At 40.5% G+C, this 12,641-nt stretch overlaps 1 protein-coding gene across 4 annotated transcripts in view; it reads left to right on the top strand.

Moving 5' to 3' along the window:
* The window catches only part of LOC106874200 (protein SHQ1 homolog), a 49,523-nt gene that overhangs the window by 11,030 nt on the left and 25,852 nt on the right, over nucleotides 1-12,641 (top strand). For all 4 annotated transcript variants that reach the window (XM_052978435.1, XM_052978430.1, XM_014921856.2 and 1 more), the window contains 3 exons: nucleotides 5,196-5,282; nucleotides 6,864-6,931; nucleotides 10,212-10,270. In XM_052978435.1, coding sequence (XP_052834395.1) covers nucleotides 5,208-5,282; nucleotides 6,864-6,931; nucleotides 10,212-10,270 — 202 coding nt within the window. In that variant the 5' untranslated portion in view covers nucleotides 5,196-5,207. The remainder of the gene's footprint in view (nucleotides 1-5,195; nucleotides 5,283-6,863; nucleotides 6,932-10,211; nucleotides 10,271-12,641) is intronic.

Below are 12,641 nucleotides of genomic sequence, written 5' to 3'. Positions count from 1 at the left end.
CCCCCCCCCCCCCAAGCAGGCTATTTACATGCTAGAAATAACAGCCAAATCTCACAAAACTAGTGTTAGGGTTAGGGTTAATTTTTTTCACCACATTTGAAGCAACTGGATTCATAGTTGACTGGGGATAACGTTACTAGACAAGTGAGAAATAAGAGCAGACTCATGCGAATTTTTTATTACCCACAAGGGGCGACATAGAGGGGGAGCAGACTCATGCACTTCAGTATCTGAAGCAAAGTTTCAATATATGAACATGTCATGCTCTCAGCACTAGATTTTTTTACACAATAATATAGTAACTGGATGTGAGTGTTGTTTTATTGTGATAAAATACCCCTAAGAGGAAATTGCTTTCCATTATTAATTTGACTCTATCAAGAGACATCTTGTTCTACTTTAGCAAATTAGATGTGAAAAAAGCGAATTAAAGAGTGAAATTAAAATATTATGAGGAATAATTAGTCTGTCATTATATATTTTTAGATAATGATGAAGTCATTGGTTCAAAAGATTTAGATCAAATGTAACTATGAATTAATCCCTATTAGATTTGAAGGAAGAGATTACGTATTGATTTCTATAATCTATAAGTCCCATCTAGACTGAGGGTGATGTGGTTGAATGATGCTGTAGACAAGGCCATTAGGGCAAAGAAACAGGTCTGGAAGGACAGGAAGTGTGGGGATAGCAGGGAATTGTGTCAGATAGCCAGAAAGGAAGCTAGGAGGTAGGTATAGTTAACCAGAGAAGTAGCAGAAAAGAAGTTTGCCAATGTTCTGTGACGTGAGGATCAAACACTTAAAGTGTTTTGGATTGCAAGACAATGTGTGAGAGAAAATCGTGATGCCAAAGGAGAGAAATATGTCTGCATGGATGATGATTCCCTTGCATTTAATGATTCTGCAGAGAAAGAGGCTTGGAAATACCATTATGAAATGCTGCTAAACGAAGAGAAAGAATGGGAGGAGAGTCTGCCAAATGTTAGCCCAACTGAGGGACCAGCTACTCGAATTGACCGTAGCTTAATAAATAAAGCAATTAGGAATAGGAAGATAGGAAAATCCCCCAGCCCTTCGGGAATCACATTTGAGATGCTTAAAATATTTGGCAGTGTAGGTTATGGTCTAGTCACCTGTATAGTTAACCAGGTGGTACACAAAGGAATCATACCTAATGACTGGTGTAGCAGCACCATAGTCAATTGCTGCAAAGGTAAAGGAGACATCTTAGATGGAAATAATTACAGAAGTATCAAATTGTTGGATCAGTTGATGAAAGTCATGGAGAGGGTTATAGCCCAACTAATTAGGGAGAGAGTTAGTTTAGATGAGTTGCAGTTTGGGTTTGTGCCAGGGAAAAGCACCACTGATGCTATATTTCAGGTAAGGAAGCTGCAGAAGTAGTCAACGATAAACCTCTTGGCTGTCCTTTACATGGAGAAAGCCTTCGACAGGGTCCCTGCTCCCTTATCTGGTGGTTAGTGCAGAAACTAGGGATAGATGAGTGGTTGGTGGGAGCTGTACAAGCCTTATATGGAGATGCTGTCAGTAAGGCGAGGGTTGGCAACAAGTATGGCAAAGAATTCTGGGTAGGGGTAGGGGTTCACCAAGGATCAGTCCTCAGTCCCCTCTTGTTCAGCTTAGTTCCCAAGGCAATAACAGGAATTTAAGACAAGGCTGTCCCTGGGAGCTCCTCTATGCTGATGACCTTGTTCTTATAGTTGAATCAGTACCAGAACTAGAGAAGAAGTTTCAGGTGTGGAAGCGAGGCCTAGAATCGAAGGGCGTTAGATTCAACCTAGCTAAAATCAAAGTGTCATTAAGTAGGAAAGCAAACACAAATCTCCTCAGGTAGATGGCCCTGCTCGATCTGTAGGAAAGGCATAGGTAGAAATTCCATAAGATAATAATAATGAAATTATTGTATACAGTGCTCAGGTTCACTACAACTTGTTAAAAGTGTGCATAAGGCATATGCAGTATTGTACAAATGACTGGAAAGTGAACAGTGTATGAGTCAGATACATGCAGCAACTCTGAGGATATCAAAAAGTTATGTGTCTTGATGATAATTTGTGGGGGGGGGGGGCGGTAAACAACTCCAAGTAGAATACTTCCTGTTGAGATTGGTTCAAATCATCACAACGAATTGCCGATAGGTTTGAACGAACGTAGACCATCACACCCCGACCATGGTGATTAATGCGGCCTTTGCGGAACAGGTTGTCGCTGGCTATACTGAAAACCCCATCACAGAGTGCAGAATGTGCCCATGTTTCCATGACTGTGATGAAATCTGGGTTGATACTTTTGATGTAAGAGTCAAAAAGATGTACCTTGTATAAATTACAGGCATTGAAGGACAACAGTTTGTATCTGTATTTCAGATGATGATGATGATATGCAGGGGATGGCTGATTGATCTTGTTTAGTTTCCCATGATTTTTGTATTGCCCGTTATTGTGGGTGCAGTATGCTCAGACCAACTGATATCCCTTATGTACCCGGTGTAAGTTATGGACACATAAAAGGTGCAGCAATATCAGAGGAAGGTTAATAGTGAAATTAGTTTTTGTGTGTGAGAGGTGTACAGGTACAATAAGCACCAAAAATGTACAGAAAATAGACTCCATCAAATGCCAGGGGGGAAAGTAGTTGATAGCTTCTATTACCTAGGTGACCAAGTCAGTCGCTGGGGTGGATGCTCTGAGAGCATAGCTGCTAGAATAAGAATATTGGTAACAAAGGGCCTCTCCCTCAGAGTGAAAGACAGATTGTATGATGCCTGTGTGTTGACAGTCATGCTACACGGCAGTGAAACATGGGCTCACATTACACACACACACACACAATACAAATGCTAATACCACAAAAGGCTCCAGCTGAAGCCCCTAACAAAACAAACTGATGCAATGTAATACAAAGAAGAGTTTGTACTCCCCCAACAATGAAAAAAAAAAAAAAAGGAACACACATGCTACACACACCTCAGCAACACAGAGGTGTAGCAGGTGATACAGTAGAAATTTGCCTGAAGCTATTGAATACCGAATAACAACAACAACAATAATAATAATAAAAATCCAAGCTGTAAATACATGGGTGATAGCTTTGCTTTGGTATCAAGCTGGCAAAAGAAAGAACTATAAGCATGGAAGATAGAGAAAATATTGATAGTGAACTTTGCTTGCGAAGACCTATTGAGGCAAGTATAAACAAAGCAAAATCGCTGACACGGCTGATGACAGTACTGCCTGATTGGCACTTGTGCCAGTGGAACGTTAAAACCACATCCGAGTGTGATTGTTGCCAGGGCCACGGACTGGCTCCCATGCCGGTGACATGTGAAAAACAACATTCCAGTGTGGTCGTTGCCAGTGCCACTGGACTGGCTCCCGTGCAGGTAGCACATAAAAACACCTTATGAGCGTGGTCATTGCCAGAATTGTGTGACTGGCCCTTGTTCCAGTGGCACATAAAAGCATCCACTACACTCTCTGAGTGGTTGGCGTTAGGAAGGGCATCCAGCTGTGGAAACTCTGCCAAATTTAGATTGGAGCCTGGTGTTGCCATCCGGTTTCACCAGTCCTCAGTCAAATCGTCCAACCCATGCTAGCATGGAAAGCAGACGTTAAACAATGATGATGATATATATGAAATCGAAATCAAATTTGATGACAGCACTGCTTGACTGGCATCCGTGCTAGTGGAGTGTTAAGAGCACCATCTGAGCAGGGTCGCTGACTGGCTCCCGTGCTGGTGGCATGTAAAATGCACCATTCAAGCGTGATCATTACCAGCATCACCTTACTGGCACTTGTGTCGGTGGGATGTGAAAGACAACATTTGAGCAAGGTCGTTGCCAGTGCTGCTGAACTGGCTCCTGTGCAGGTGGCACATAAAAAACACCTTTTGAGCATTGCTGTTGCCAGTCCTGCCTGACTAGCCCTCATGCCAGTGGCATGTAAAAGCACCCACTACACTCTCGGAGTGGTTGGCACTAGGAAGGGCATCCAGATGTAGAAACTCTGCCAGATCAGATTGGAGCCTGGTGCAGCCATCTGGATCGCCAGTCCTCAGTCAAACCGTCCAACCCATGCCAGCATGGAAAGCAGACGTTAAATGATGATGATGACGATAGGACAATGTGGTAAAAACGATCCATTGGGAGCTCCGTGGAAATGATGGCCTACAAAGTGCAAAAATGTGATGTGACCAAACTCCAGAAGAAGTTACAGAGAATGAAAATTTGAAAATCCTGTGGGATGTAATGATTCAGTGTGACCGTCTGATCAGACCTGACATTGTTGTGGTGAACAAAAGGGAAAATACTTGCACGATAATCGACGTAGCATGTCTTGGGGACAACAGGATCAAAGAGAAAGAAGAAGAAGAAAAAATGAATAACTTTGATGACTTGAAGTGGGAAATATGTAGGTTGTGGGCAATGAAGAGAGTGGAGGTGTGATACCAGTAGTAGGTGGCATGATTGGAAGTATCAGCATTCAACTACCAACATGGTTCAAAAAGATTGGTGCAAATGTAAAGATAGAACACCTACGAAAATCATCCTTGCTTGGAACTGCAAGAGTTCTCTGCAGGGTTCTTGAAGCACGATCAGTAAACAAATGTCACTTTAGTTTGCTGGCTGTGGGCAGCTGACACTTTCCATCTTACCCAGTAAAATAAGCTGAGAATTTTCATCAAATAATAATAATGATTTAAGAAGATATCATCCAGCAGATAAAAAGTTCACCTTTGATTTATTGACAACTCATCAAAAATACTTGATAGACAATAATCCAGCTGATTTCTGTAATTAGTTGGGCCTAATTTATGGTAGGTGCTCAGACCACATACATGTGCAATATAATAAGACAAGTTAAAAGGATAATAAGGGTAGACATTTGATGTGTTTCTTATTTGGATAAATATTTTAATATTTAACCCTTTGGCATTCAAATTATTCTGTCAAATGTAATGCTTCTTCGTATTGTTTTTAATTAATCCTGCATTATCTCATAGTTTCAAGATTTCGATGATGTAATAATTTATTTCTAGAATGACATTGTAGGATAGGTGTGAGAGGCTGGATCTGGTCAGTTGTACTTAAAACAAGTAGAATTTTTGGGCCCGATTTGGCCGGTTTAGACATCATCCTTTTAATGGTTATCTGTGTCTTCCTCATAACAGGACAGAAGCATAATGTTGACTCCGCGATTTGAACTTAGTCAAGATGATGATTTCCTCCACATTATAATTGATGCTGTACTTGCTAAGGTAAGTTGTTGGCATTTGTTGTTTTATCAGTCATTGTACTTTTTAAATAATAATGTAATAAGTTCAGAGATCTCCTACCTGGCAGTGAACTATCTCTTCCAACTTTTCTTTGTTTCTCTTTCTCTTGCTTTGTTTTTTCTTTGTCTTTCTTTTTGTATTATATAGTCGATAGCTTCTGTTACTTAGGTGACCAAGTCAGTAGCGGGGGGAGGATGCTCTGAGAGCATAGCTGCTAAAATCAATATCCTGGACAAAATTCAGGGAGCTCCTACCTCTGCTGGTGACAAAGGGCCTCTTGTTCAGAGTGAATGGTAGACTGTATGATGCATGTGTGTGAACAACCATGCTACACGGCAGTGAAACATGGGCTGTGATTGCTGAGGACATGTGTAGGCTTGAAAGAAATGAAGCCAGTATGCTCCAGTGAATGTGTAATGTCAGTGTGCATATATGACAAAGTGTGAGTGCCCTGAGAGAAAAGTTGGACATAAGAAGCATCAAATGTGGTGTGCAAGAGAGACGACTGCGCTGGTATGGCCATGTGTTGCGTATGAATGAGGACAGCTGTGTGAAGAAGTGTGACACCCTAACAGTAGAGGGAACCTGTGGTAGAGGTAGACCCAGGAAGACATGGGATGAGGTGGTGAAGCATGACCTTGGAATGTTGGGCTTCACCCTCTCATCCCAGGTTTTCCTGGGTCTATGCCTGCCACAGGTTTGTTGCACTGTTAGTGTGTGTGACACTTTTTTTTACACAACTGTCCTCATCCATACGTAAACACATGGCCATACCCGCGCAGTCGTCTCTCTTTGGAGGTATGCTGCAATTGAGAAGACTCGGCAGATCAAGTGAGATCGTAGTCATGACCAATGCCTGTGCTGGTGGCACGTAAAAAGCCCTGCTGACATCCATGCTGGGGGCACATAAAAAACACCATTTGAGCGTGGCTGATGTCAGTGCTACCTGACTGGCTCCTGTGCCAGCAGTATGTAAAAAGCATAATTTGAGCGTGTTTGATGGCAGTGCTGCCTGATTGAGACTCGTGCTGGTGGCACGTAAAAAGTACCCACTACACTCTTTGGGTGGTTGGCATTAGGAAGGGCATCCAGCAGTAGAAACTTTACCAGATCAGATTGGAGCCTGGTGCAGCCTCCTGGCTTGCTAGTCCTCAGTCAAACCGTCCAACCCATGCCAGCATGGAACGCGGACGTTAAGTGATGATGATGATGATATATATGTATGTATGTATGTGTGTGTGTGTGTGTGTGTGTGTGTGAGTATAGAAGTCAAGGAACTTTCTGCTGTCTTTGTAAGAAGAGACCTAAATTTTCAACTGGATGTGTTATTGATTGAAATAGCTTGTGTAATCAACCCTTGAAGGATAACAAAATTCAAATTGGAACAAATATGTGAAACTCCATAATCTGAGCCAAATTCCTCTGTTGCCCCACAATTTCTTCTGGATAGTTGCTACTCTTTAGTAGCAAAGTTGGAAGTGTGAGGAAATCATATTCTACAGTGAGGAATTTATCAGTTTTGAATTGAAATCTTTTTTTGTCTGTTTTCTCTTTCTTTCTCAGATTTCTGACACAGAAATTCTTATTGATGATGATGAGTTCATCTTTTATTCCACACCCTATTATTTACGGTAAGTTATCAAATCTATTTGAAACTGTTTGCATGAAATAGTTTTATCAAGTTCTTGGACTTTAAGATGTGTTAACTTTTATTGATTAATTTTTTTCAATTTTCATCACCATCAACCAACATCCTAATTAGTCAGTCTGTATGAAGAATACCTATTATCAAGGTATTCCAACCATGACCATTACTGATGGTAAAACTACGATTGCATTATCTAATGTGGTCTGCCTTTCGTCCAGGACAGAAAAGTGGAATTTAAGGGAGACTTGACTGCTAGAAGCAGGTTGGAAATTGGTGTAGAGCCTTCTTCGTTGATTTGATTCTGTTTTCATGTTTGGTAGATCTTCAGAATATCATTTAACCATTCTTACCAGAAGCATTTCTCTTGAAATACTCAGAAAGTTCTGTGGAAGTGATGTTTTGAAAGCAATTACAGTCAGGATGGAATCCAGTGAGCTGTTTACCTCTGTCATCTATCAATGTCTTCTCAGGATGAAAGTCAGATTCTATGATGCTTTGTTGTGGTGAGATGATGAACCAGGGTGGTGGTGGTGGTGGTAGAGGTGTTGATAAAAACGAGTTGGACAGAAGGTAATGGAGAGTAGGTGATGACTAGGGATTAGGAATGTATATGAGATGGAGGTGTTGAGTGGCAGTACAGTAGATTGAACATCAGGAGAGAGAGAGAGAGAGTGATGATGGAGTGTGGGTTGAAAGAGTGAGTGTAGATAATAATAATATAGTGCAAAGGGAAGAAGCGGTCATGGGGGTCAGTCCCTATGAAGTGGTCCGATAGAGAGGGAGAGAGAGAGAATTTGGTAACATAGGAGGTCGGGGTGATTGCTGTAATTCGTGAATGAAGCAGGACAATGTAAGAATGAAGGATGGGAATCAACTGAAGTGATTCTGGTTTATAAGAAAGATAACTGGTACGTAAAAAGCACAATTGAAGCATGGTCAATGCCAGTACCACCTGACTGGCCCTCGTGTCATCATCATCATCATCATCATCATCGTTTAACGTCTGCTTTCCATGCTGGCATGGGCTGGACGGTTTGCCTGAGGACTGGTGAGCCAGAAGGCTGCACTAGGCTCCTATCTGATCTGGCAATGTTTCTACTGCTGGATGCCCTTCCTAATGCCAACCATTCTGAGAGTGTAGTGGGTGTGTTTTATATGCCTTTTTACATGTAAAAAGCACCATTTGAGTGTGGCTGATGCCAGTACCGCCTGACTGGCCTTCGTGCTGGTGGCATGTAAAAGCACCCACTATATTCTTGGAGTGGTTGGCGTTTGAAAGCGCATCCAGCTGTAGAAACTTTGCCAGATCAGATTGGAGCTTGATGCAGCCTTCTGGCTCACCAACCCTCAGTCGAACTATCCAACCCATGCCAGCATGGAAAATGGATGTTAAACGATGATGACTCTAGGCACAAGGCCTGAAATTTTTGGGGAGCAGGTGCAATCGATTAGATCAACCCCAGTACACAACCGGTACTTAATTTATCGACCCCGAAAAGATGAAAGGCAAAATCGACCTCGGCAGAATTTGAACTCAGATATGCTGATGTGAATATTGGTATATTTATGTATATGTTTGTATCAGTATATACATATGTATGTATGTGTATATGTATATCAGTGTTCATATGTATGTATGTCATCAGTATATTTATGTATGCATGTATATTCCTAAGTACTTGTTTTTGGATGTATCTGCATTTGTGTGGGTCTCTAAATGAAGGCATTTTCTTTGTGTGCTTCCTATAAATAATTAAAAAAATTAAGACATTTTAAACCTAAAATATCTTGGGTCCCTACTGATTATCTCATGCTACCTCTTTATCTCTCTTTCTCCTGGTCTTCTCACATCCTTCCATTCTGTATATTCTTGAAGTGACTTTCTAGGTTAGGTTACCAATTATCTCTGGCTCCCACCTTCTCCATTTCCCTTTGGCCTTAAACATTGTTTATTTTGCACCAACTTTGCCCCTCATCCTTTAGTGGGTTGCAAGAACTGGACACGATACAGTATTTGTTCTGGATGTTTGTGTTCTAAGTTCAATCATAGCCTGGTTAGGTAGTAGAGTTAGTCCATCACCAAGTTTGATCCTCACATCAGGCTCTTTGGTACTAGTGCAGTGGGGTGTACTGTCGCAAGCTTAGGTCTCTGGTTTGAGGAAAGCTCCCTCCCTTTTCCCTACCAATCTTAGGGCCCCTTTGAAGGGTCATGGGTACAGCTTTCCCTCCTGACTAAGAAGATAGAAAGAACTTAATGGTCCTGTATAGCCTTTACTTCAATTGTCACAACAACAACATCACTATCTCTCTCACAATTACCAGAACTTCTTACACCAGTTAAAATTATCGAACTTTTCACTGGAATTAAAGAGCTAGACCTTCCCTTATTTATTCCCTATTTACTCATTAATAAAAATGGTCTCCTGTGAATTTCTTTTATGTTTTGTAAACTATGACACCATCACACTAGTCCTTGGAGGAGAGTGCCTCCCTGTGCCACCTGATTAATTAAACAACCAACTGCTTCATGTAATGAGAATGAAGTTATGTTTTATGTTGGTCAGAACAAACTGAGCGAACTGTGGTTTTTCATGCCTTACTTTAAAGACAACACAATGGCTTCGATGAAAGTTGAACTTATGGCTGTGAGATAACTGGTCAAGCACTGTGGCTTCACATACATTCTACTTTGTAATATATTATATACACTTATGTACCAATTAATGTGTCACTTTAGGTTATACTATAATTACAACCATGCAATGGATCCAGTCTAGTATTTGAGTGGATACTGAAGATCGACAATTTTGAGTATTTTAATGTCTTCATGTTCTGAGTTCAAATGACACCAGGCTCAACTTTGCCTTTCATCCTTTTGGGATTGATAAAATAAAATACCAGTCAAGCATTGGGCTTGATGTAATTGACTTAACTGAAATTGCTGGCCTTGTGCAAAAATTTGAAACCAATCGTTTAACATTTAATCTGTCCAGATCTGGCTCAAATATTCTACTTGTTTTATGTTCAAACTGGCCAGATCATGCCTTTCACACCTACCCTACGATGTCATTTTGAAAATACACAGTCACATCATTGACATCTCAAAGCTACAAGATGAAAATTGATTAGTTGAAAACAATGTGAATAAATAAACATTACATTTGACAAAGTAATACTAAGAGGTTAATATCTTTTAAATATGTGACCTTGTTTCATTTTTCTTGATATATCATTGCTAAACTATAATTCTTAACATTTCACAGACTCCATCTGCCAGGGAAACTTGATGAAGATGGTCGTGAGACATGCACTTATAATGATGGTAATGTATTCTGTTTCTGAAACGTTTCACTAAAGATTGTATATTTTTTCTCATTCTGATTTGTGTTCATCAAGTGAAGCATTCATTATCATCTTTTATCTTTTACTTGTTTCAGTCATTTGACTGCAGTCATACTGGAGCACCACCTTGAAGGGTTTTAGTCAAGCAAAGAAACCCAAGTCCTTTCCTAATTTTTTAAAACCTGGTACTTCTTCTGTGAGTCTCACTTGCAGAACTGCTCAGTTACAAGCACTGAAGCAAAACAAAGACACCCTTATTGTCAAGCAATGACGGGGTCAAAACAAAGACACATAGATATAAACATGTATGCATACATATATATATATATATAAATACACATACACACATACATACAGAGTGCGGTGAATAAACTGTCGTCTAAATTACGCAAAAATGAACATAACACTGACATCTCATTTTAACAGATATATTTACCAAAATTACATAAAAATATCTTGAAATACTCAAGAGTAAATTTATTCAATAAAATCGCCATTGGCTTCAACCACAGCCTCCAGATGACTTCAGAATCTCCTGCAACTCTTCTGACAGTCTCCTTGTTTAAGTTGGTGAATGCTGCCATAATCCTTGCCTTCAGTTCGTCTTTGGAGTTTTGTTGGTCTCTCACTCAACTGTGCCCCACACATAATAATCAAGGGGGTTGGCATCTGGGGAGTTAGGTGGCCAGATGTTAGGGGTGATGTGGTCACAGAAATTATCTGACAGCCATGACTGGGTTCTCCTGCTTGTGTGGCATGGTGCAGAGTCCTGTTGCCAGACATAGGGTCTTCCAGCAGCCACCCTGTTCACCCAGGGCAGCACTACCTCCTTCGGGCACTTGCTGTAGGCCTCTGTGTTGAGTCTGAGGCCGTGTGTGAAGATGAATGGAAGCATAAAGTCGCCATTGTTAATGATCACTCCAAACACCATGATGTCGACTGGATGTTTGATTTCTATCACTCTCGGTACATGTTTTTTGGGATATGGCAAGGCAACAGTTATTCTGTGTGTTAATCATCTGATCCTGGAAGAAGTTTTTCTTGTCTGAGAAAAACCAAAATATGTTCGGTTAAAAGGGATGCTTGAGTTTGTTTAAAAGCTTTGTAGTGCGATCTTTCCTCTTGTCCTTGATGGCTTGGGATAAAAATTGGCCCTTTCTCATCTTGTATGAGGAATACTGAATGTCTTCATGCATTACCTGTCTGAAACATGTCCCTGGTGATGGACCTGATTGATTTAATGGGATCGTTGTCATTCATGGCCTGGATCTCATCAACAAATTCACGAGTTCTTATCAGAATGATCAGATTGAATTTTCTGAGCTGCCATACCTTCGTAATCATCATTAGATCTATCCAACTCTTTCTGGATCCTCTGCATTGTCCTCAGATTGACACTCAAACACTGAAATGTTCATATTAAAGCTTCCAGCATGAATGCCAACAAGTACAGCATGTTGTTTCCAGATTTCTGGTAGAGTGAATTGCATCATGGTGCTGTTTTTCTCACAGATGGTTCCCAGCTGACCCTACTATACTGTGTAGTTGACAAAATCAAAAACAAGCAATGTGCATGCATGAAATTAAAAATATAAACCGGCGACAATTTACCCATCACACCCTGTATATATGTATGTGTGTATGAATGTATGCATATGTATATATGTACACGAATGTATATATATATGTATGTTTATATATATATGTGTGTGTGTATGTATATATGTTTGTATATATGTGTGTATGTGTATATATTTATATATATCAGCAAAGCTGGGTATAACCAGAAGTATTATGCACAAAATGTGGACCATGGTTGCTCTAATGACATGGGCATTACTAACAATAGCAGTTATTTCAAAAGGCCTAGCAGAAATAGGAATAAGGATAGGAATAATGAAAATAAACGTCCAAAGGAAAACCATTTTATTGCTTTGCACATCTGATAATGCTCATAAAATTAGTAATAGGAATAATAGAATAAAACGATACACCCCATATATATATATACATATATATATATATATATATTGCCAGTACCGCCTGACTGGCTCCCGTAGGATTTTCGAGTGAGATCGTTGCCAGTGCCCCTGGACTGGCTTGTGCGGGTGGCACATAAAAGACACCATTTCGAGCGTGGCCGTTTTCGTGCAGGTGACACGTAAAAGCACCCACTACACTCTCTGAGTGGTTGGCGTTAGGAAGGGCATCCAGCTGTAGAAACTCTGCCAAATTAGATTGGAGCCTGGTGTTGCCATCCGGTTTCACCAGTCCTCAGTCAAATCGTCCAACCCATGCTAGCATGGAAAGCGGACGTTAAACGACGATGATGATGATATCTATATATATAA

This window comes from Octopus bimaculoides, chromosome 1, assembly GCF_001194135.2.
Source record: "Octopus bimaculoides isolate UCB-OBI-ISO-001 chromosome 1, ASM119413v2, whole genome shotgun sequence".
Classification (NCBI taxonomy): domain Eukaryota; kingdom Metazoa; phylum Mollusca; class Cephalopoda; order Octopoda; family Octopodidae; genus Octopus; species Octopus bimaculoides.
This window is presented reverse-complemented; position numbering and strand designations above follow the sequence as displayed.